Here is a 25,550-nt window from a genome sequence, read left to right as displayed (position 1 = left end):
GGGAAGTCATGCAGAGCACTGGGGAGCTAGGAGCTGAGTCAGGAGGCCAGTCCCAGAGAAACACAGCCATGCCTTGCAGGCTGGCAGCTCATCTTGCATTAGGAGCATTTGGGGAACGGGTTTTGAAGGAGAGAAAAAAGCAGACCTATGAGGAAGAAAGGAAGAGTTCCATTGCATCATTTTCATAGCTGTGTGTAGATTTTAAATTATTTCTTGGGGGCCCATCGCACCAGCCTCCTTGTTTGTGTAGAGTTGCAGCACCTGCCATGTGCAAACTGGATGTCGCCTCCTTGTGTACGCGACAGAGCTTGCGGCACCTTTGTGTTATTTGTAGTTGTTCTTCACCTGGCATTCATTCCTAAAGATTCAGTTTTTGTGTTGTCTTGGTCGTTAGCCTGGCAGAGTCCAGCCCAGAGGTGGGCAGAGCGAGGAGCGCCCGTGGAAAAGAACCATGAAGTGAAGCCTCATGGGAGAGGGTAGCAGCATGACTCACAGCCTGCCCTGGTGTGTCTGTTAGGAATGTGCTGGGCTGCATGTAACAATAAACCCCAAAAATATTGGGGTTTGTTATTCTCCTGCTGTAAGGCATCCCCGGCTGGGTGGTACCATCGGGGACCCTGGCCTCTTCTGTTTTTCTTTCTCCTCCCCATTCTTAGCTCATATCTTCCATCCTTGTGCTCAAAAAAGGGCTTATAAAGAAAACTAGATTTCCCAGTGGGCATCTGTGTGCATCTTAATGGCCAGAACTGTGACACCTGCCGCTTGTAGCTGCAAGGGAGCTTGGGAAATTGAACATTTTAGGTGGACACATTCCCCACCAAACAGAATCGGAGCATCATGGTGAGGAGGAGGGTGGATGGTGCCAGTGCCAGCCATAGGTGTGAGTTTGTCTCCTCTATGAGAGCGTCAGCCTCCCACAAGGCAGGAACCACGTCTGGCTCACTCCTGTCCTCACAGCAGCAAGCCTGGCGTACACTAGGTGCTTCATTGAACAATTTGGGGAGAGCTGCAGGTCCCCTCTTAGGCAGAAGCGAATAATCTAAAGGCACAGGCTCAGATCTTGCTCTCAGAGAGCCCCAGGTTAGATGCAGGAGGCACAGCCTGCACCCCACCATGGAGGCAGCCCACACGTTGCACACGCAGAGCCAGGAACACGTACACACACCCCTTGGACTGCCGGATAAATGATAACAAGGATGGAGGAGCAGGGAGACCCACAGAAGCCACAAGAGGCTGCCCTGCATCCCCCCAAAGGCCATTTGTGAGAGGAAAGGCCCGGGAATGCCATGTTGAGGTGCTGGGGGGGGGGTCCCCTCCCAAGGTCTCCAACTGCCAAGAGCAGAGTCTGGAGTTTGGTTCTCATGGAGATGTGGATAATGTAGGAGGCAATTCAGAGCCTAGGCGGGCAGGGGTCATTCATTTCCAACCAGAAAGCAGAGGCATGATTTCCCTGCCAACCAGAGGGCAGCGGTGTAAATCCCCCAGGGAGCCCATGCGACCTGCTGAGTAGCAGCTTCTTTCCACTGGAGCAGGAGGGCCCAGTGAGGCTCCAGGAAGCCACAGTGATAGCATGGCTGGGGTCAGCGCCCCTGCCCTCCAGGAGCCACTCCCCAAGCTCAGCAGTGCTCTCCTGCTACTCTCCAGCCCGCCAGCATGAAACCAGCCTGAAACTGAGTCAGGCACCCATTCCACCCCAGCTGTGCCATTAACCAGCTGTGTGGTCTTCGTTTCCCCCTCTGTGAGATGGGATGATAAAAATACTCACCCATGCACCTGCCTCTCCTAGGAGGGCGGCCAGGATCCCATGCGCATGTGCAAATGGAAATTTCCCATTCATCAGCGACAGCGGGGCCCCGGCTCTTCCTTAAGGAGCCTTCTGACCGGGATGCATCTTTATTTTTATTTTGATTTTTATGTATTATTTTATTTTTTGAGACAGAGTCTCACTCTGTCTCCCAGGTGGGAGTACAGTGGTGCAATCTCGGCTCGCTGCAACCTCTGCCTCCAGGGTTCAAGCGATTCTTGTGCCTCAGCCTCTGGAGTAGCTGAGACTACAGGCACACGCCACCACGCCCGGCTAATTTTTGTATTTTTAGTAGAGACGGGGTTTCACCTGTTGGCCAGGCTGGTCTCGAACTCCTGACCTCGAGTGCTCCGCTCGCCTCTCAAAGTGCTGGGATTACAGGCCTGAGCCACCGCGCCTGGTCATACATCTTTAGATGTTGGGTCATCTTAATGTGAGGTTCACCAGCAATGTGGTCGCATCATGTTAGGGGGCAGGGCACAAAACTAGCCTAGTGGTGCGGGGGCCTCCCACCCACTGCCTGAGGCCTGCAGGGCCCACCCGCTGCCTGGCAGGAGTGAAGCAGAAGAGTCCTCTCTCCATGGACTCTACCGTCCCAGCCCTTTAAGGTTCCAGCCCAGCAGGCCTGGAATTCCGGCCCTGGTGACCTAAGCTGCTGCTCAGCCAAGCCAGGCAGGAGAGGACAGATCCAGCTGTGGGAGCCAGGAAGCTCAAAGCTGGAATTTAAACAGCTGCCTGAGACCTGGGGTCCCCACTGCGTGGGCCTCCTCCCCGTGGTGACATGGCCCAGCTGACCTGCCTTCCACCTGGGGAGCTTATGTTGGACACTGGGCCAGGAGCTCAGATCCCTCAGTCCTTAGGCCATACCTGGTGTCTCCAGCTTTCTCATGTACACAGGCTGAGTCTGCAGGATTGGACGTTCAGGACAAGATGGGATGGCACAGTCATTGCCATCCCATATTCTGCCCTCAGCTAGCCTTGGGGCTGGGGACCCTCCAGGTTTAGGGAGCTTCAATGTGGAGGCAGCAGAACATAGGGTCGGGTGTCGACTTTGGGGTCAGACATGGCTGTGTGATTTTAAACAAATGACCACTCTGGCCTTGTCAGGCTGGAAGTTTCCAGAGTCATAGAGTTGCTTTGCCTCCCTAACCCCCACCACCACCTCCACAACTCCAGACACAAGGAGGCTGTGGAGAGGGGTTAGCCTCAGAAACCCCTCCTTGGTATTCTCTCCAGGAAAAGGATGGAGTGCTAGGGGTCTGGGCAAAGGCCGTGGAGCCCACCCTGCAGTCAGAGGCTGCCCTGAGTCTGTTCCGTGCACCAAGGAGCCAGCGCTGTGGGGAAGGAGAGTCTGGAGGGGACAGAAGTCATGCTGCTTCCAGGCAGCTACTCAGGGTGTGTTGTGTTGTGTTGTGTTGTGTTGTGTTGTGTTGTGTTGTGTTGGTTTGCTTTGGTTTGGTTTTAGAGACTGGATCTTGCTCTGTCACCCAGGCTGGGGTGCAGTGGCGTGAACATGACTCACTGCAGCCTCAACCTCCTGCGCTCAAGCAATCATCCCACCTCAGCCTACCAAGTAGCTGGGACCACAGGCATGCACCACCACAATTAGCATATTGTTTTAATTATTATTTTTTGTAAAGATGAGGTCTCACCATGTCGTCCAGGCTAGTCTCGAGCTCCTGGACTCAAGCGATCCTCCTGGAAGATCCCAAGGTGCTGGGATTACAAGCATGAGCCAAGGCGCCCAGCCTTATTTTGTTTTGCTTTCTTAACAGCTTTATTGACATGTAATTCACATACCATGCAGTTCACCCATTTTAAGTGTCCAATTCAGTGGTTTTTAGTATGTTCACAGAGTTATGTATCCATCACAACAACCAATGTTCGAACATTTTTACCACCTCAAAAAAAATCCCATACTCTTAGCTATCACCCCTCCCTCCCCGATCCACCCCCACACCCGGCCCGAGGCAGACACTTATCTCCTTTCTGTCTCTATAGATTTTCCCATTGTGGACATTTCTTTTTTTTTTTTTTTTTTTTTTTTTTTTTGAGACAGAATCTTGCTCTGTTGCCCAGGCTGGAGTGCAGTGGCGCAATCTTGGCTCAATGCAAGCTCCACCTCCCAGGTTCACGCCATTCTCCTGCCTCAGCCTCCCGAGTAGCTGGGACTACAAGCACCTGCCACTACGCCCGGCTAACTTTTTGTATTTTTAGTAGATTCGGGGTTTCACCATGTTAGCCAGGATGGTCTCCATCTCCTGACCTTGTGATCCACCCGCCTCAGCCTCCCAAAGTGCTGGGATTACAGGCGTGAGCCACCGCGCCCAGCTGTGGACATTTCATATAAATTGAATCACATAATACATGGCCTTTAGTGGCTGGCCTTTTCCCTTAGCATGTTTTCAAGGTTCATCCATGTTGTTGCAAATATTAGTACCGTTGGCCTCTTTATCCATGGGTTTCACATCTATGAATTCAATGAACCGTGGATCAAAAATAGTCAGGGACCAGGCACTGTGACTCATGCCTGTAATCCCAGCACTTTGAGAAGCTGAGGCAGGCAGATGACTTGAGATCAGGAGTTCGAGACCAGCCTGGCCAACATGGTGAAACCCCATCTCTACTAAAAATACAAAAATTAGCCTGGGGTGGTGGTGGGCACCTGTAATCCCAGCTACTTGGGAGGCTGAGGCAGGAGAATCGCTCGAACCCGGGAGGCGGAGATTGCAGTGAGCCGAAATCGCGGCACTGTACTCCAGCCTGGGTGACAGAGCAAGACTCTGTCTAAAAAAAAAAGGAAAAGAAAAAAAAACTCCGGAAAAGAAAATGAATGGTTGTATCTATACTGAACATGTACAGATTTTTTTTTTCTTGTCATTATTCCCAAAACAATACAGTATAACAACTATTCGTGTGGCATTTATATTTTACTAGGTATTGTAAGTGATCTAGAGATAAAGTGTATGGGGGGATTGTGTAGGTTGTGTGCAAATACTATGCCATTTTATATAAAGGACTTGAGCATCTGTGGATTTTGGTGTCCACAGGGAGTTCGGGAACCAATCCCCATGCATACTGAGCAATGGCCCTCCTTGTTTTTATTTATTATTAGGTAATATTCCATTGTGTGGATATATCTCATTTTGCTTATTAGTCATCCATTGGTGGACTTTCGAGTTATTTTCACCTTTTGGGCTCTGATGAATAATGCTATAAACATTTGCATATAAGTTTTTGTGTAGACATATGTTTTCATAGCTCTTGGATGTATGCCTAGGAGTAGAATCGCAGGGTCGTATGGTAAGTTGATGTTTAATCTTTGGAGGAGCTATCAGACTTTTCCAAAAGCAGCTGCACCATTTCACATTCCTGCCAGCAGTGCATGAGGATTCCAGTTTCTCCACATCCCGTCAGCCCTTGCTATTGTCTGTTTTCTATTTTTAGCTATTCTAGTGAGTGTGAAGTGGTATTTCATTGTGGTTTTGATTTGCATTTCCCTGATGACAATTGATACCGAGTTTTTTCATGTCCCTATTGGCCATTTCTTGGAGAAGTGTCTGTTCAGATCCTTTGCCCATTTTGTTTGTTTCTCACCCAGGCTGGAGTGCAGTGGTGCAATCTCAGCTCACTGCAACCTCTACCTCCTAGGTTCAAGCAGTTCTCCTGCCTCAGCCTCCCGAATAACTGGGATTACAGACACACACCACCACGCCTGGCTAATTTTTGGTATTTTTAGTAGAGAGGGGGTTTCACCATGTTGGCCAGGCTGGTCTCGAGCTCCTGATCTCAAGTGATCGGCCTGCCTCAGCCTCCCAAATTGCTGGGATTACAGGCATAAGCCACCGCACCTGACTTCCTGTTTAAATGACTTCCTGTTCTTTTTATTATTGAGTTGCAAGAGAGACTTGTATATTCCAGATAGAAGCCGCTTATGAGATACAGGATTTGCAAATATTTTCTCCCATTCTATGAGTTGTCCTTTACTTTCTTGATGATATCCTTTGAAACACAAACGGTTTTAATTTTGATGAAGTCCGATTTATCTGTATTTTCTTTTGTTGCTCTACACTTTTGGTATATGTCTTAGTGCATGTTTTTAACGTAATACTTCTCCCCACGGAAGAAATGAGGCAGGAGGGGCTGTTGGGCTGGACTGAGTGGTTCCAGTGGGCTCAGGGTGGCCCAGGGTTCCTTTTGACAGGGAACTGAGGCCCTGTCCGCTTCCTGAGCCATGGGCCCCTGGAGCCCACCAGGCCTCAGTTCTTCGTCATTGAACACTCAGCCAGCTTAGGGCTGGGAAAGCAGTTTCAACAACGACTTGCTCCCTGGTCAGATTGACACAGCTGAGAGGTGAGAATCGGGGCTCTCGACATAGGTGAGCCTGGCTTGGAATCCTGGGAAGGCCACCAAGTGGCAAGGGCACATGGAAGGGACATTTCGTCTTTCTGAGCCCTGTTTTCTCACCTGTTACAAAGGTGACGGCGGTGATGCCACTTCTCAGCACTCAGGCATCTGGAGAGGACAGCTGGGGTCTTGGGAACTAACTCTCTCCTTTATCCCCAGCCATGAAAGCTGATCGGAAGCGCTTAAAGGGCGAGAAGACAGACCTGGTGAGCCAGATGCAGCAGCTGTATGCCACACTGGAGAGCCGCGAGGAGCAGCTCCGAGACTTCATCCGCAACTATGAGCAGCACCGCAAGGTCAGCCGCCGCCCTGCCCTCCCCTCCCCTCCCGACACACCAGCTCCCACCTCCCCTGCTGGCTGGCCACCTTCACAGTCTCTGCCTCTTGAATCCCCAAACACAGATAGGGAGGCCCTTGATGTGTCCAGCCAGGCCTAGGCACCGAGATAAAACCGGCACAACCCCCGGAGAGGGATCTCCATGTCTCCTGGGCAAACAGGACAGCGTGGACTCAGGAGTCCGGGGGATTCAGATCCTGGCTCCTTGTGTGTGTGCCCTCACAGGTCTCGCTTGACCTCTCAGAGCCTCAGTTTCCTCTCTGCAGAGTGGTGATTGTGGTGGACCTTTCAAAGCTACAATAAGGACTCTATGAGATGATGAATGCCGAGCACTCAGCCTGGTGCCTGGCACATAGTATAGCATCATCAATAAGACGCATAGCTAACATTTACTAACACCATAATAAAAGTGTGAAGAGAGAGCTGGGGAGCCCCAGTGAGACAGCAGGAAGTTCTGCCTATAGGGAGGGAGTCTTGGAAGGCTTCACAGAGGAAGTGACATATGCATTGGGCTGTGTGGGGTGAATAGGAGTTTATGGGTCAGATAACTGAGGAATTTGTTTCATCATGTATCTCTCTGGTATCTGTGGTATGACATGCCAAAGAGGACACCAAAACTTAAAGAAGAGTCAGTCCCCTGGCCAGGCACGGTGGCTCACACCTGTAATCCTAGCACTTTGGGAGACCCAGGTGGGTGGAATGCTTGAGGACAAGAATTCGAGACCAGCCTGGCCAAAAGCCCATCTCTACTAAAAATACAAAAAGTAGCCGGTCATTGTGGTGCACACCTACAGTCCCAGCTACTCAGGAGGCTGAGGCACGGAATCACTGGAACCCAGGAGGTGGAGGTTGCAGTGAGCCGAGATCACACCACTGCACTCCAGCCTCGAGCTGAATGCACTTCCGGCCTCTGTTTTCTGCCCTGCGTAGGCACCTTGGTCACAGCCCTTGTCACAGGGTGTTCAGCTCGAGGCCCCTTTTTTGAACAGTGGGAAGCAGCAGGCCAGGTGAATGAGTCCTTCCCAGATGCTGCCTCTGAGCCGCAGTTCAGAGACCAGAGTGTTCAGACTGGATTTGAATCTAGATGCTTGGTCCCCCCCTACCCACTTTGGTCTTCACCGGTGATTCCTCACTGTCACCTCCCGGGCATGCACATCACTTCCTTTCTATGATGAAAGGAGCCTCGAGAGTTCTCTGGGCCAGGCCACCACAGCCCCTGATGGGGATCTGGGACTTCTAGCTGCCCTCAGTGCCCGACTCGAGAGCAGGGCCTGGCTCCCCCTACCCTGCCTACCTGTCCCCCCACCCCCCTCTGCCCTGCCTGCTCGGCCCAGCCCTCCCCTGCCCTGCCTGCCCCGCTCCCCCTGCCCTGCCCGCCCAGCTCCCCCCGCCCTGCCCGCCCAGCTCCCCCCGCCCTGCCCGCCCAGCTCCCCCCACCCTGCCCGCCCAGCTCCCCCCGCCCTGCCCGCCCGGCTCCCCCTGCCCTGCCCGCCCGGCTCCCCCTTCCCTGCCCGCTCGGCTCCCCCTTCCCTGCCCGCCCGGCTCCCCCTGCCCTGCCCGCCTGGCTCCCTCTGCCTAGCCTGCCCCACCCGGCTCCCCCTGCCCTGCCTGCTCGGCCCAGCCCTCCCCTGCCCTGCCTGCCCAGCTCCCCCTGCCCTGCCCACCCAGCTCCCCCTCCCCTGCCTGCTTGGCCTGGCTCCCCTTCATATTAGATGAACTGAGCCTCCCCATGCCTGTCACAGACAAATGGTTTGGCAGGAAGGGGACGACCCAGAAGCAAGGCAGAGGGAGGCAGGGGAGCCCACAGAGGCTGCTTTCTCAGACTCTGGCATGGGGAGCAACTCATGGGCCTGGGGTGCAGCTCGTGGGCCTGGGGTCCGCTCCTTAGGGTGAGGCTGTCTCAGCAGCATTGCCTTTGGCCACCAGCAAGGAGTCAGAGACCAGGAGCTCAGAGTGACCTCCATGCAGAGGGAGGGGTAGGGGACCCCGCTATCCTGTCTGATGATGCAGGTACACGTGTGTGCTCACAGGCGCGTGCTGTGGGAGTTACGGCATGTACTTCAAGGGCTTACAGGAAGAGTTCTCAGAGCCTCGTGTGTGTCCATTCATTTAACATCCACACGGACACTGTGGGGCATATGGTTATCCTCCCATTTCACAGATGAGCTGATAGACACAGAGAGGGGAGATAACGCACCCACGGTCATGCAGCCGGTGATGGCAGGGCAGGGGCTTACAGGGCCTGGGTCCAGAGCCTACGTGCCTTCCCCCTGTGCAGCACGCCTCTTCCCCCAACCCCATCACCCCCTGGCACTCAGCACAGCATCTTCTGGTCGCCTCTGCTCCCTGCCTCCCCTTCTGTGTCCACCTCTCTCATTTCTCCATTCTCGGCCTAAGGAGCTTGGTCTTTCTTCAGTGGGCAAGGCAGGGAGAGCCTCTGCCTGACCAGCCCCATGCCCAGCAGCAGGGAAACCTGGTTACCTCTTTTTTATTGGGGACAGGACACAGTGGGGCCAGAGAACCAGCCCATAGCCTTCAGTGACGTGCTGGCCCTGGGGCAGAAGACAGGCTCCAAGCTGACCTTCTACTTGTCCCCTGAGCCACCAGCTTCCTCCTCCTGGGACCAGGGTCACGCAGGGATTAAGGGCAGACAGATAGGTTAGCATCTCACCTCTGCACTCGCTATGGGGGTGGCTCGGGCAAACAGCTGACTCTCCCCGGTCTCAGCCTTCACATCTGTAAAGCAGGATGAAGATTGCAACTACTCACAGCCCAGTGCTGTCAGCCCTGAGGTTCCCGGGGCATGGAAAGCAAGGGGGGTAGGGGCATATGCCTGCTACCACTATTATTATCATTATCATTATTATTGCTTTCGGGGATTCGGAGTCAGCCATTTGATCATGAAAATTCCACAGTGGATTTCAAAGCCCCTCTGCCGACCCCTCACCTGCCACTCCCTGTTGTTCGTCTCACTGGCAAACCTGGAGAAGAAACGAAGGCCCCGGGTGGGCAGGATTGGAGCTGTGGCTGGTCCCACACAGACCCCAGTCGTAGGTCTGGTTTCTGGGAATGGGGTGGAGAGGCAAGACCTGTGCAGAAAGGAACCCAGACAAGACCTTCTGGGAGGGACAGAGGGTCTCAGAGGACCCAGGAATCAGGAGCTAGAAGAAAGAGCTCCCTGAGAACACATGCCCTGAAGGAGAACAGATCAGGATTTAGAAAAGCAGCCAGTTACGGTGGCTCACACCTGTAATCCCAGCACTCTGAGAAGCCAAGGTGGGAGGATCACTTGAGCCCAGGAGTTCAAGACCAGCCTGGACAACAGAGTGAGACCTCCATCTCTACAAAAAATTTTAAAAATTAGTGGGGCAGGGTGGCACACGCCTGTAGTCCCAGCTACTTGGGAGGCTGAAGCAGGAGCATTGCTTGAACCAGGGAGGTTGAGGCGGCAGTGAGCCCAGATTGTGCCACTGCACTCCAGCCTGGGCAACAGAATGAGACCTTATCTCAAAAAAAGAAAAGAAAGAAAAAAAAAAGCAAGAGGGTGCTGAGCAGAGTCCAAGAGGATCCAAACGATGGCGCTGTTACCAGGTAATCGTCCTGGCAAGGACTGAGGTGATGGCTGCCTTCAGAGGCCACCTCAGCAGGAGCTGGCATGAACACAGTATTACCTATAGCAAATGTTTATTGTGCACCTACTGTATACAGGCATGAACATGGTATTACCAATACCAGACGTTTGTTGTGCATCTGCTGTATACAGGCATGAACATGGTATTACCAATAGAAGACGTTTATTGTGCACCTACTGTATACAGGCATGAATGTGATGTTACCAATATCCAATGTTTATTGTGCACCTACTGTATACAGGCATGAACATGGTGTTACCAATAGCAGATGTTTATTGTGCAACTACTGTTTAAGGCATGAACATGACAAGTAACAGACATTTATTGTGCACCTACTGTATAAGGCATGACCGTGACAGTACCAATAGCAGATGTTTATTGTGCACCTGCTGTATACAGACATAAATGTGCTATTACCAACAGCAGACATTTCTTGTGCACCTACTGTATACAGACATGAATGTGCTATTACCAACAGCAGACGTTTATTGTGCACCTACTGTATACAGACATGAATGTGATATTACCAGTAGCAGATGTTTATTGTGCACCTACTGTGCACAGGCACTGCCCTCATCTCTTCACATTTGCTACTTTAATAGCAATCCTTCAAGGAGTGATTGTCCCCATTCCCCCCATTTAACAGGTGAAAACTGAGACTTAGGTAAAGTCTCAGGCCGAGGGCCACACGATTATGGAAAGGGGTAGAGGCAGGATGCAAACCCAGGAGGTCTAGTCCCAGAGCCCCAGCCCCAGAGCTCATAGGACTGGGCCTGGCCTGGGCCACCCTCCCCACACCACTCAGTGCATGTTCAGAGGAACGAAGGAATGAGTCCCACTGTTTGCCATTTTCAACAACCCAAGGCCGACCACAGAGAGGAGGTCACAGCTGTCCCTATGAACCATGGGTAGAGTGCTGGCTATTTCAGTGGCCAAACTAGCGTTTCATACCAGTGCTTCTCTGTGTCTTTTCATGATATATCAAATTTGTTTTTTAAAATTATTTGGGCAAAAATGATACATTTTCATGGGGTACATAGTGATGTTTGGATCCATGGAATGTATAGTTATCAGATCAGAGTAATTAATATATCCATCTCAAAGTGTAACATCCATCTCATATTTGGCAATAAAATTCCCATGGAGAGCACCGTGTCATTTTTTAAGACATAGGTGACTAGGGGCATCCCCCAAGTCTGACCAGCAGCTGGGGTGGGGTTGACGCTACTCAATAGAAGCCTTGTGGCTATGACTGCCGGGGGCAGCTCCCTGTAGCTACAGCTGAGCAGCAAGTGCCACTTTTATTGATTGGCTTCATAATGCCCTTCAGATTCATTCAGAAAAATGAACTTTGGAAAACACTCATTTTAAAAAAATTAATACCTTAATACTAAGATACGAATATTAGAAGTGGAGAGAGTCGCGCCTGTAGATCGGTGGAATAGCAACATTAAAACAATATTTTAGTCATTGTTGGGTCCAGCCCCATTTTACAGGTGGGAAGACTGAGGTCCGCAAGGGTCAAGTGACTGACCCAAGGACACATGTTTAGAGCCAGTTTGGCAAAACTGAAGCCACAAGTCCTGGTTTTATTTCACCTCTTCCAAGATCTTGCAGCTGGTTACTAAAAATGATTTGCATTTTATGTGCATGATAAATGGCCCCCTGGAACAGGATGACTGGAACCCTCAGGTTCCCTAGCCCACGCAACTGTGCCCACTTAGTCTGCCATGGCCCACCCAATTTCTCCAGCAGACTCCTGTAGGACTCCACTGGAGCAGGTAGCAGGAAGGACCCCAGGCCCTGAGCTACTGGGAGTGGGGGGATGGCACAGGAACAAGGCTGCTGAGAAAGGAGGGGTCTTGGCCTGTCCAGAATGTGGCCGATGGCCCAGCATGGTGGCTCATGCCTGTAATCCTAGCACTTAGGGAGGCTGAGGCAGACAGATCACCTGAGGTCAGGAGTCCAACACCAGCCTGGCCAACATGATGAAAGCCTGCCTCTACTAAAAATACAAAAATTATCTGGATGTGGTGTTGTCCGCCTGTAGTCCCAGCTACTTGGGAGGCTGAGGCAGGAGAATTGCTTGGACCCAGGATGCAGAGGTTGCAGTCAGCCAAGATCGCACCACTACACACTCCAGCTTGGGTGACAGAGCGAGACTCCATCTCAAAAAAGTTAAAAAAAAAAAAAAAGGAAACAAAAACAAACAAACAAAAAACAGAATGTGGCAAAACTGCAACATTTCTGAAAGCTGTGCCAAATGCACTTTCCCTGTCAGGTGACTGCAGATGGAAGGGAAACAGGCCACTTTCATCTCACCACTGTCACCTCCCCAGCCAGACTTTTTTTGTTTTGTTTTGTTTTGTTTTGTTTGAGATAGAGTTTCGCTCTATTGCCCAGGCTGGAGTGCAGTGGCATGATCTCCACTCACTGCAACTTCTGCCTCCTGAGTTCAAGCGATTCCCATGCCTCAGCCTCTGGAGTAGCTGAGAATACAAGCGCATGCCACCACACCTGGCGAATTTTTGTATTTTTTTTTTTTAGTAGAGATGGGGTTTCACCATGTTGGCCAGGCTGGTCTCGAGCTCCTGACCTCAAGTGATCTGCCCTCCTCCACGTCCCAAAGTGCTGGGATTACAGGTATGAGCCACTGCACCCAGCTCCTAGCCAGACCTTCATGCCCCTGCAGCCCCCTCCTCTCCCCTCTGTATTCCACTCCCCGCATTTTTTTTGGTTTTTTTTTCTGTTTTTTTTTTTGAGATGGAGTTTTGCTCTTATTGCCCGGGTTGGAGTGCAATGGCGGGATCTCGGCTCACTGCAACCTCCGCCTCCCAGGTTCAAGCAATTCTCCTGCCTCAGCCTCCCGAGTAGCTGGGATTACAGGCATGCGCCACCACGCCCAGCTAACTTTGTATTTTTAGTAGAGGCAGGGCTTCTCCATGTTGGTCAGGCTGGTCTCGAACTCTCGACCTCAGGTGATCCATCCACCTCAGCCTCCCAAAGTACTGAGACTACAGGCGTGAGCCACTGTGCCCGGCCACACTCCCCTCTTATGTCCATGTGATCCCCAAGTGCTGGCAGCCCCAAAGAACCTCAGCTCCCAGGCCTGTCATCCAAGGCCCCACGAGGTCTTGGCCAAATCCCACCCTCAGAAATTCCCACCACCCCCAACCCCCTTCCAGTTCCAGACCTCTCAGGCATCTCCTTTCAGTTCCTCTCCTGCCTCAGGTACCAGCAGGGATTGAGGCCTCTACCACACTGTCTATGAGCTGGCGAAGTTGTTTTACCTCTCTGGGCCTCAGTTTGCTCATCTGTGAAATAGGGATAATCATAGTCCCTGTCTCAGGGGTCTTTGTGAGATTTAAATAATGCACCTAAAAGCCTTAGCACTGTACAGAAAGTTCTGTGACAGTTGCTGCTGAGCCCAGCTCTCCTGCTGCCGCGGAATATGACCCCAAGGAGGTGGGAGTCCAAAACTTGAAAGCACCTACAGGCCTTCCCACCCGGCCTAGAGCCCTTGGTCTGTTCGTGAGTAGTAGTGTGAACCAGTGACTGCGATGAGACAAAAATGATCCTGAGGGTCCTAGTGGGGCTTCCTCCTAATTCAGGGACATTTTATAAGCAGCCTCTTGTACACCAGCGGGTTCTCAGGGACAACCCTTACCCCACTGGTCAGTTTCTACACTGTAGCAGAATTTTTCACTATAAGCTCCACGAGTGCAGGGATTTTTGTCTGGTTTGTACCAGACAAATATCCACAAATATTGGTTGAATAACAGACCAGTATCAGCTTCAAATAAAGAAAACAGGTTAGAGAGGGCCTGGGGCTTCTTTCTTACGTGGGTGGTCAGGGAAGGCTTCTCAGAGGAGGAGACAATTGAGCAGGGATCTGAGTGAGGTGAGCAGGTGCCTGCTGGGAGCCCAGTCCTGTGCAGAGCTCTCCAGGTGGATTCCCTCATGCAGACCCACACAAACGCCCCAAAGTATATGTGGTGTTATCCCCTGGTTACAGATGGGGAAACTGAGGCAGGGATGACTCACAGCAGTCATTGCAAAGCCAGGATTTGGCCCAGGTTCTCCCTCTGTCTCCAGAACCAAGGCCATAGCTACAGCTCTGACAGCCACAGAGAAAAGGCCAAGTTCTCCCTCAGCCTCCCTATCTCTCACCATCTGGAAGTGAGGCCTTCAGAGACAGGTTTGTCAGACAAGGCAGGATGGTGGCCTCTCTCCACGGTCCCAGGCCACACGGAGACCTTGGATTTGCTTTTGATTTGGTGAATGGGAAGATGGTGGCTGGGTGGATGGGTGGAGCTCCCCGCTGGGACTGTCCTTCTCAAAAGGACGCCTGTTGTTCTGAAACTTTGCTCCGGTCAACAGAGGTCACAGCCCCGATTCAGCTGTCTGTTCCTTCCCTGCTGGCTCTGCTCTGGGGACTGGCACAGCCGGGGCCTGGCCCTTCCCTGGACAATCACAGAAAACAGCTCATGCAGGAGGGCCAGCCTGGGGAGGGGCTGGGGCAAGCGGCTGAGGACTGTGCTGCATTCAGGACACAGCAGCTGTTTCTCTCACAGCCTGTGACCCTGTGGAGTGGTGGCCGGACCTTGTGGCAGTCCAGACAATTGGGGTCGCTGGTGCCTCTTTACTGTTGACCCTGTTTCCCTGTGATGAACACAATTTACCAAACAGGACAAAGCCCCAGAACAACTATTGCACCCTAACTTCTATCAGACTGTGTTAAGTATTTCCCACACGTGAAGTCATTCAATCTTTAGAATTCTTTGAAACAAGTAGGATTGACTCCTGCCCCATTTTACATAAGAGGAACCCAGACTTGATGAGGTAGAATGACTTCCCCAAAGCAGTCATTTGCCAACTTACTCATTCATGCAGCAAAAAAAGGATTTAATGAGTGTCTACTGGGTTCGTCTCTGTTCCAGTCTTCCAGCTAGTTTGTGGCAGAGCTGGAGTTCGTGCCCACGGCTTTCCCACCACAGAGCCAGAGCTCCTGGCCACATGTCATGGGGCCTCCCCACGTCTTTTTTTTTTTTTTTTTTTTTGAGATGGAGTCTCGCTCTGTCACCCAGGCTGGAGTGTAGTGGTGCGATCTCGGCTGACTGCAAGCTCCGCCTCCCAGGTTCTGCCATTCTCCTGCCTCAGCCTCCCGAGTAGCTGGGACTACAGGTGCCCGCCACCATGCCTGGCTAATTTTTTTGTGTTTTTAGTAGAGACGGGGTTTCACCATGTTAGCCAGGATGGTCTCAATCTCCTGACCTTGTGACCCCACTTCTTTTTCCATCTAGGAGTTAGGCCCCCTCTAGGCATCCCTGGGCCAGGAGGAGCCTGGCTGTAACACCCACGGTGCTCTCTCCCTCTCCCACCCACAGGAGAGCGAGGATGCGGTCAAAGCGCTGGCCAAGGAGAAGGACCTGCTGGAGCGTGAGAAGTGGGAGCTGCGGCGCCAAGCCAAGGAGGCCACAGACCACGCCACGGCACTGCGCTCCCAGCTGGACCTCAAGGACAACCGGATGAAGGAGCTGGAGGCCGAGCTGGCCATGGTGAGAACCCTCCCCACCCAGGTGGGCCTGGCATCTGCTAGCAGTGCCGTGCGGGGAGCCGGGACGTCTGGCATCGACTCACATCGGAGACCTAGGGTGGGGTGGGTGGGGCAGAGCAGAACACAAGCAGGGGGCAGGGCCCGCTGCAGGAGGGGGCTTTCTGCAATGCATCATAAGTTTCCCTCCAAGACCATGCCCCCAGAGACTGGGCCAGCCTTTTATCCACCTGCCTTGGGCCCAGGGAGTGTGGAGACGCTGGGAAACCACTCACTCTTCCACACACCCCAGCCTACTATTAGGAAAAAAAGGCCTAGTGCAGTGGCTCATGCCTGTAATCCCAGCAGTTTAGGAGGCCAGGGCAGGTGGATTGTATTTGAGCCCAACAGCTTGAGACCAGCCTGGGCAACATGGCAAAACCCTATCTCTACCAAAAAATTAGCCAGGCCTGGTACATGCCTGTAGTCCCAACTAGACCGGTGGCTGAGGCAAAAGGATTGCCTGAGCCCTGGAGGTGAGGCTGCAGTGAGCCACTGCACCCCAGCCTGGGCGACAGTGAGACCCTGTCTCAAACAAAAAAAAAAAAAAGGAAAGGAAAAAAAATTTTTTTTGTTTAAAATATACATATTTGCTTAGGAAAATATTTGGGAGGAAATACATGGAAATATTAATGTTCATTCTCTCAGAGTGGTAGCAACTTTTATTTATTTCTTTGTTTGTTTATTGGCCTCTTTTCAAATGTCTTTGCAGCAACAATGTCTTACTTGGGTCATTAAGGAAACAAATAATTTTTTCCTAACCCAAACCAAACCCTCAAAATACTTCCAGACACTTTGTTTTCCCAGGAGATGCCTACCCTTTGCGTGTGGGGACAGAGGGTCCGGGTCGGGAGAGAGAGCCCTGGAGGTCTGTTCTGCCTGCTCCTGTGTGACCTTGGGCTGCCCACTCAACTGTTCTGGGCTTCAGTGCCTTTTACTTGTTACTGGGCTGGGAGTGGAGTCTTAATCCCACCCTACCTTCCCCACAGGGTGGCTGGGCAGATCCAGGGAGTTTGTGGCTAGAGTAGGGGAAGAGGGAGGCCGTAAGTCTTAGAGGATTTGTCATCCTGCAGAGTGCTGATGCCAGCTAACGGTGTGGTTACAGCCATGTGATCTGGGTTCGAATCCAGCCCCAGGTGCTTCCCAGCTGTGTGACTTTGGGCAGGAGCCTTCACCTCTCTGGACTCCATATCCATCAACTCAAAACAGAGATAATGGCATATGTAGTTGACCCTTAAACAACGCAGGGCTTAGGGGTGCTGATCCCCTGCGCAGCTAAATCCATGTATAACTTTTGACTCCCCTAGAAGATGACTTCTAGTAGCCCACTGTTGACCAGAAGCCTTACTAAGAACAGTCAGCGAGCACATCTTTTGTGTGTTAACTGTGTCGTGTACTGTATTTGTATTAGTTCGTTCCTACACTGCTATAAAGAAATAGCTGAGACTGGGTAATTTATAAAGGAAAGAGGTTTAATTGACTCACAGTTCCGAATGGCTGGGGACGCCTCAGAAACTCATAATCATGGCGGAAGGCAAAGGAGAAACAAGGCACCTTCTTTACAAGATGGCAGGAGGGAGAATGAATGCAGGAGGAACTACCGCACGCTTATGAGCCATCAGATCTCGTTAGCATTCTATCACTATCACGAGAACAGCATGGGGGAAACCAGCGCCATTATCCACTTACCTCCACCTGGTCCTTCCCTTGACACGTGGGGATTACAATTCGAGATGAGATTTGGCTGGGGACCCAGAGCCAACCATATCAGTATTCTTTGAATAAAGTAAGCTAGAGCAAAGAAAATGTTATTAAGAGAATCAGGCCGGACGTGGTGGCTCATGCCTGTAATTGCAGCACTTTGGGAGACCGAGGAGGATGGGTCACCTGAGGTCAGGAGTTCGAGACCAGCCTGGCTAACACGGTGAAACCTTGTCTCTACTAAAAATACAAAAATTAGCCAGACGTGGCGGTGGGTGCCTGTAATCCCAGTTACTCGGGAGGCTGAGACAGGAGAATCGTTTGAACCTGGGAAGCGGAGGTTGCAGTGAGCCAAGGTCAAGCCGCTGCACTCCAGCCTGGGCAACAGAGCAAGACTCCATCTCAAAAAAAAAAAAAAAGAGAATCATAAGGAAGAGAAAATATATTTGTTATTCATTAAGTGGAAGAAGAGGATCATCATCAAGGTCTTCATCCTCGTTGTCTTCACGCTGAGTGGCTGAGGAGGAGCAGGGAGAGGAAGGATTGGCTTTGCTGTCTCAGGGGTGACGGAGGTGGAAGAAAATCCGCCGATAATGGGACCCATGCACCCATGCAGTTCAAACCCACGTTGTTCAAGAGTTGACTGTGCTTTGTAGGGCTCTTGTGAGGATTTCCAAGAAATAAAGCAGGAGAAGCATTTGGCACCGGGCCTGGATCCCTGGACGTGGTAAAACCACGGCAGAATGGTTTACTAAGGACCAGGCCCCAGGACAGGCCGGGGCAGGATCCCTGGGCCTAGCCTAGGTCTCCTTGTCCAATGCTGACCCCTACTGGTGAGAACTGCTGGGCAGGAAAAAGCTGCGGCTGCAGGGACTTCTGGGGTCCAGGGGGTTCCCACCAGTGGGGTTGATAATACTGGAGGCCCTGCTGCTACGTGCAGCCCAGAAAGAAACCTTTGAACTTGCAGGCCAGGAAAAGGCCCCTGTTCTCCCAGGTCTTTCTCATGCCTTGTGGACAGACAGTTATGTCTTCCTCCCTTGGAGTCCTGGCCTTAGGCATCCGAGGACTCCCTGGGTCTTTCTGGCCTAGAAACCAGCTCACCCTGGCTTCCACTCCCACTGTGTCTGGACACTCAGCCTGTTTCCGCTCTGGCCAAGAAAACTCAGCTTCTGGCCTCCTTCTGGCAGGCATCAGATGCATCTGCCCGTGTGAATGTTGGCAACTCAGGTTGATTGGTTTATGTTCATGTTAACAGCACAGGCATTATCTACCCAGGGCTTGGAGGCAGAGAGAAGGGGCTTCACGAGGAGCTGTGATGGCCCCAGTCTTGTTGGGGTGTCCACCTGAATGCAGGTTCCCTCCATTGCCCACCATGCCTAAAGTTTCACCGCCAGGCTGTGTTGCCTGCAGGCCCAGCTCCCCCACTGCACAGCTGACCCTTCCTCGGGGGGTGCCTTAAGTCCTGGGTTGCAAGCAACAGAAAGCAGCTCTGCTCTGCCAGTGGAAGCATAGAGGGTGGGTTGGAAGGAAGTCAGGGTCCACACGTGCAGTGGGGAGGTGGAGGGCGCAGCCTAGCAATGGCAGAAGCCACGGCAGCTGCAGGCCGGGCGTGGTGTCTCGTGCCTGTAATCTTTTGGCTTTGGGAGGCCAAAGAGGGCAGATGACTTGAGGTCAGGAGTTTGACCCTGGCCAACATGGCGAAACCCTGATTCAACTGAAAATACAAAAATTAGCTGGACGTGGTGGCACACAGCTGTAATCCCAGCTCCTCGGGAGGCTGAGACAGGACAATCACTTGAACCCAGAAGGCAGAGGTTGCAGTGAGCCAAAATCGCACCACTGCACTCCAGCCTGGGCAACAGAGCAAAACCCCATCTCAAAAAAAAAAAGAAGCCCCCCAGCTGCGGAGGTGGGGAGCCAGGCCCGGGGGGATGGTGCACTCAGCAGCCCCTGCAGCTGGGGGACGAACATGTCCCTTTTGTCTTCTGATGAAATCTTACCTCTGTGAGGTCCATGCAGTGTGCCCTGTGGCCCATCTTGGGCCACTTACTAGCCCCTTACCCAGGGGTCCTGGCTGTAGCCGCTGGTGCTGGGCAGTTTCCTAAGTGACCCTGAGGTGCTGCCACAGAGGTGGCAAAGCTCACACCTGCCAGTGACACTGAGGCCACTGGGAAAGCAGGTATTGGGGAAAGAGCCCAGGCTGGTGCCAAGTGAGGGGTGAGCAGCCCGTCAGGATCCAGGCATCGTCCCTCCCCCCGTGTCCTGAGGAGCCAACTCTGGGCCGCCCCACACACCCTCTTCGCTGCTTCACTTGGGGAAAAGCCAAAAAGACATTTGCTTCTGCAGACGTTTCCCAAGAAGCAAAGCCCTCTATTGGCATTTAGCAATGAAGGTGGGCACCCTGAGGCCTGCCCAGCCATCCACCCTTGCTGGGGGCATTTCCTGTTAAATCCTGATTGAACCAGGCATTACCACCCACACAGCAACTTCTCTGTAACCACACTGGCCCCATGGGACCTCATGTGTGTGTATGTGTGTGTGTGTGTGTGTGTGTATGTGTAAAATATTGTTTATCAACTTAGAATGTCAAGGCCCGAGCCCACATGAGCCTACCGTTGCCCCCGCAGGAGCCTCCCCTCCATGGCCAGAGCCAGCGTTGATCCTTGGTCGTTGGTCCTGGGTCGTTGATCCTTGGTCATTGGTCCTGGGTCGTCGGTCCTGGGTCGTCGGTCCTGGGTCGTCGGTCCTTGGTCGTCGGTCCTGGGTCGTCGGTCCTTGGTCGCCGGTCCTGGGTCGCCGGTCCTGGGTCGCCGGTCCTGGGTCGCCGGTCCTGGGTCGTCGGTCCTGGGTCGCTGGTCCTGGGTCGTCGGTCCTGGGTCGCTGGTCCTGGGTCGTCGGTCCTGGGTCGTTGGTCCTGGGTCGTCGGTCCTTGGTCGTTGGTCCTGGGTCGTCGGTCCTTGGTCGTTGGTCCTGGGTCGTCGGTCCTTGGTCGTTGGTCCTGGGTCGTTGGTCCTGGGTCGCTGGTCCTGGGTCGCTGGTCCAGGGTCGTCGGTCCTGGGTCGTTGGTCCTGGGTCGTTGGTCCTGGGTCGTTGGTCCTGGGTCGTTGTTGGTCCTGGGTCGTTGGTCCTGGGTCGTTGTTGGTCCTGGGTCGTTGGTCCTGGGTCGTTGTTGGTCCTGGGTCGTTGGTCCTGGGTCGTTGTTGGTCCTGGGTCGTTGGTCCTGGGTCGTTGTTGGTCCTGGGTCGTTGTTGGTCCTGGGTCGTTGTTGGTCCTGGGTCGTTGGTCCTGGGTCGTTGGTCCTGGGTCGTTGGTCCTGGGTCGTCGGTCATGCCGTTCAGTGGCTTTTAGCATGTTGACAACATTGTGCAGCCACCACTGCTGTCTAATTCCAGAACAGTTGCATCTCCCCAAAAAGCACCCCGTCTTCATGCGCAGTCACTCCAGTGAGGTCTGTATTCTTACGGTTTCAGAGCTGGAGATCAGGCGACCCTGTACTCCATGGGGTGACAGCTTTGCTGGGGAGGCTTTTGACGGGAGTCCAGCCATGGCCTGAAGGAGGCAGCTCCCTTACCAGCCTTCCCTCAGTCCACAGGCCTTTCCCACCAGCCTCCCTAGTCACATGTGGGGCGGGGAGACAGGGCTGCCTGCTCCTGAGACCATGGGCATCCCCCACACACTGGTCCTGTCCCCGGGAGCCCAGCTCACACGGACCTCGCTGCCGACGAGCGCGGCTTCTCCAGCACGGGAAATGCTCTTCAGATTACGGTGCTCTCTGTAAACAAGGGCACCATAGACGTTTGGGGCCACATAACAGTGGTGGGGCTGCCCTGTGCTCTGTAGGGTGTGTGGCAGCTTCCCTGGCCTCCACCCACCAGATGCCAGCAGCACCCCCCCCACCCCAGCCCCCCAGTGTCACAGCAGTAGACTCCAGACGTGGCCAGATGTCCCCTGGAGTGCAGAATCACCCCAGACTGGAAGCACCCCTCCATCAAGTAGGACATTTTGCAAGAATCAGACGTTCCTATCTGTCTGGGCCTGGGCTGTTTGAGTCTAGCAGAGTCCCAGTTTGGGTCCTGTTATTTTCTGTCTGCGTGACCCTTGACAAGGGACTTAACCTTTCTGAGCCTCAGTTTCCTCCTGTATAAAATCAGAACTATAGGCCAGGTGTGGTGGTGCACACCTGTAATCCCAGCACTTTGGGGAGGCCGAGGCAGGTGGATCACCTGAGGTCAGGAGTTCAAGACTAGGTTGGCCAACATGGTGAAACCTGTCTCTACTAAAAATACAAAAATTAGCCAGGCATGATGGCGGGTGCCTGTAATCCCAGCTACTCTGGAGGCTGAGGCAGGAGAATCGCTTGAACCCAGGAGGGTTGTGGTGAGCTGAGATCACACCATTGCACTCCAGCCTGGATGACAGAGTGAGACTCCATCAGAGTAGAGTAGAGTAGAGTACAGTACAGTAGAGTACAGTAGAGTAGTCTCCATCTCAATAGAATAATAGAATAGAATGGAATAGAATGGAATAGAATAGAATAGAATAGAATAGAATAGAATAGAATAGAATAGAATAGAATAGAACCTTCCCCCTAGAGTGACAGTGCAGGGAAATGAGGCAGTGGGTGAATCAGGCAGGCACGCCGCAGAACTCAGTCAGCATTCACAGCTCTGTGCTGAGGTTGCTCTAGAGCCACCCTGTCCTCAGACCCCACTGGGGAGGAGGAAGCATGGATTCTCATGCCTGTTCCACTCATCAGTATTTGACCTCACACATGTCACCTTTAACCTTTTCCTGCCTCAGTTTCCTCATCTGTAAAAACGACAGCCACCACAGGCCCAGAGGAGAGGCAGGGACTGTGAGGGATGAGCGGGCGGAGAAGCAGGAGGGTTTGGCCAAGCCTCAGGTTTATTTTTAATGGCCACGCTCTAAGTCTATGTCCCTTGTGCCCGTTCTCAGCTGCAACAAAAGCAGTCTGCCCCAAATGTGCCACCTCCAGGCCCCTGGCCACCGCCTTCTTGGACCATTTGGACCAGCCCTTGCCAAGCCAGTTCCTAGGCTGGGTCTGAACCCGGAGTGGTGGGGGGCCTGCCGCCCTGCATGAGGGCAGGGTCTGCCCAATCCCGAGCCCACCTGAGCCACGCCTGTCATTGCCCCCACAGGAGCCTCCCCTCCACAGCCGAGCCTGCATTGGTCCTTGGTCTTTGGTCCTTGGTCATTGGTCCTTGGTGTTGTGACCCATATTTGCCTCATCAGCTCACACCGGTGCCTCCCTGCTGGACCTGCTCCCACCCGTACCCCTGAGAGCTGTGAAAGAGGGTCCCAGCCGGCTTCCCCCCAAGGAGAAGAACTTAGCTGTGCCACAGAGTGTGTTTATGAAGCACGGGAAGAAGGTGGCCTTGTGCCCACTCAGTGCCCATTTGGCGCAGTGTGCCATCCACACAGGAGCACCAGCCTTCCGGTGTCTGCTCAGAGGCTCCTGCCTCGGGATCCTCCCAGTCTTTACCCCAGAGAAACATTCCCTAGACAAGCACTCATCTGCTGAAGGACCCGGTAGAGGATTCGGTTTCTGGGCACAGCATGCCTGCAGGGCCAAACTTGCTCTCTGATGTGGGAGATGTGATGGGTGCATTGTGGCCTCCGGATCAGCGGAACCTAAGGCCCTCCTGGTTAACAGGAACTGCCATTGGCCCCAGCCAAAAGGCGGGTGAGGGCAGGGCCCTGTGCTGCCATCTCCCCTTCCTGCCTCATGGGTCTCACTGCCCAGGCTCAGGGAGCGCATAAGTAATCCTAACTGAGCACTATGGCTGCTCTGAGACAGTGGGCCAGACCGGATCCTTGACCCTGGTGTGAATTACTCCTCACATCATCCCTGCTTGTGAAATAGAGACTCTTTAATAACAATCGCTAATATTTGTTGGGTATTTTTACCCTGGACCAAGCACTTTCCCTAGCAACCATGTGAGGGAGGAACTGTCATTATCCCCGTTAGACAGCTGGAGGAACGAAGGCACGGAGAGGTGTCGAGCCTACCTTGGGATCCCACAGCTCAGAGTGGCAGAGCCAGAACCAAATCCAGACAGAGCCCAAGCTCCGAAGAAATGTGCCAGGGCCTGGCCACCTCATCACACAACTCCAGAGGGTGCTGCTTACATAAACATGGTCCCTCTTGGTTTCACCATCTTATATTGTGGGACCTTGAAGTTCAGAATGGTGGAGTAATTTGCTCAAGGTTACACAGCAAGTTAAGTGGGAGAAATGGAGTTTGAAACTAGTTCTGGCTGACTTTTGTCAAATGGACACATTTGTGTCAAGTTAACAATTCCCAGGAGCTTAACGTTCCAAGTTCTGAGTGCTTGGAAGAGGCTGGAGGCTCAGAGAGGAGAAGAGAAGAGTCAGAACCCAAGGGGAGTTCCCAGCATTAAATTGCATTTAGTGGAAGAGATTAGTCAGAGAAATGTGTCAATTGCCACAGGAGAGGATCTAATGCATGTGTGTGTGTGTACGTATGTGTATGTATGTGTATGTGTGTGTTAGTCTCTTCTCATGCTGCTGATAAAGACATACCCGAGACTGGGTAATTTTTAAAGAAAGGGAGGTTTAATGGACTCACAGTTCCACATGGCTGGGGAGGCCTCACAATCACAGTGAAAGGTGAAGGAGGAGCAAAGGCACATCTTACATGGTGGCAGGCGAGAGAGCATGTGCAGGGGAACCGCCTTTTATAAAACCATCAGATCTCAGGAGACTTATTCACTGTCACAAGAACAGCACGGGAAAAACCTGTCCCTGTGATTCAATTACCTCCCACCAGGTCCCTCCCATGACACGTGGGGATCATGGGAGCTTATAATTCAAGATGAGATTTGGATGGGGACGCAGCCAAACCATATCAGTGCATATACATGTGTATATGTGTGTATATGCATGTGTGTATTGCGTGTGTATGTGTGTGCATGTGTGTGCATGTGTGTATGTGTGTGCATGTGTGTATGTGTGTATATGTGTGTATGTGCATGTGTATGGGTACGTGGGTGTGAAAGCAGGTGCGTGTATTTTAGATGAGACTTCACACGCGTCATCTGCAGTTCCTCTCCATTGTAGCTCTGCCTTGGAAGCTTACAATCCTGAGTGGGCAGAGTGGACAGTTTATCCTTGTGCTTCAGAACTCACAGGTACAGCCACCCCGTTCTGAAGGACCAACCGTAGGGGACCTCCCAATTGTCAGGTAGCAAGGATGTCAAGCTGCCTACTGAGATGGAAGATGCCACTCCCAGGCCCAGACAGAGATGAGAGCCCACCTGGGAGAAGGAAGCCGATGGGTTCGGGAGAGCCACCCCACCCAGGCCTCTTCCTCACTCCTTCCCGTGCTCCCTCCAAGGGCTGCCTGTTTCAGGGGCTGGCTTGTACAATCCTATGCTTCCTATGCTTGTGGCTGGGAGTGTTTGCAGGAGGGGGAGCTGAGGGTTCATTCCCGCATGATGGCAGACCAGCCTGGGTGCTTATTTCTCCCGAGTCGCACTTTCTGGGCAGCCAGATGGACTGGGCAGGTGGAAGCAAGGGAGTGGGGCATCCCCCTAAGACTGCGAGTGTAGCAGTGTGGAGGGCCAGGAGGCTGTGTGCAGGCACACCTGGAGGGAAGGCAGGTGCCGCCACCGACTCACCTGGGCTGGGTGTGGTGGTTCAGGAAGTGTGGGTCTCCGTGATGCTGGGTCTGCTGCAGGTGTACAGAGGCTCGAGACATACCCAGCTTCACTCCTTCCTTAAACAAAAAAGTTACCCCATTGTTCTTGCAGTAGGACAACAGAGCTGTTCCCTGAGCCATCAACACAACGAAGGCTCTGTGAAGCAGCGACCTGCTTCCATTTATCCTGCAGGTTCTTACAGCATGCATCCTGGATGTGCTGAGCCCCAGGCCAGGTGCTGGGGACTCTGGTGAGCAGACAGAACTGGCCCACATCATTTGTGCTGGTTGTTTTCTTGCCCCACAGGAATGTGGGCTTAAGGGAAACCACACTGTGCTCCCAGTCAGACACCAGGGTTTGGTACCCAGGTTGGATGTTGTGCCCACTGGAGAAG

At 52.9% G+C, this 25,550-nt stretch overlaps 1 protein-coding gene across 3 annotated transcripts in view; it reads left to right on the top strand.

The window, feature by feature from the left end:
- The window catches only part of KAZN (kazrin, periplakin interacting protein), a 1,229,740-nt gene that overhangs the window by 1,139,741 nt on the left and 64,449 nt on the right, over positions 1-25,550 (top strand). For all 3 annotated transcript variants that reach the window (XM_008951836.4, XM_014342705.5, XM_034955817.3), the window contains 2 exons: positions 6,371-6,507; positions 15,568-15,738. In XM_008951836.4, the coding sequence (XP_008950084.2) occupies positions 6,371-6,507; positions 15,568-15,738 (308 nt within the window). The remainder of the gene's footprint in view (positions 1-6,370; positions 6,508-15,567; positions 15,739-25,550) is intronic.

The sequence above is a fragment of the Pan paniscus genome, chromosome 1 (genome assembly GCF_029289425.2).
Source record: "Pan paniscus chromosome 1, NHGRI_mPanPan1-v2.0_pri, whole genome shotgun sequence".
In the NCBI taxonomy this organism is placed as follows: domain Eukaryota; kingdom Metazoa; phylum Chordata; class Mammalia; order Primates; family Hominidae; genus Pan; species Pan paniscus.
This window is presented reverse-complemented; position numbering and strand designations above follow the sequence as displayed.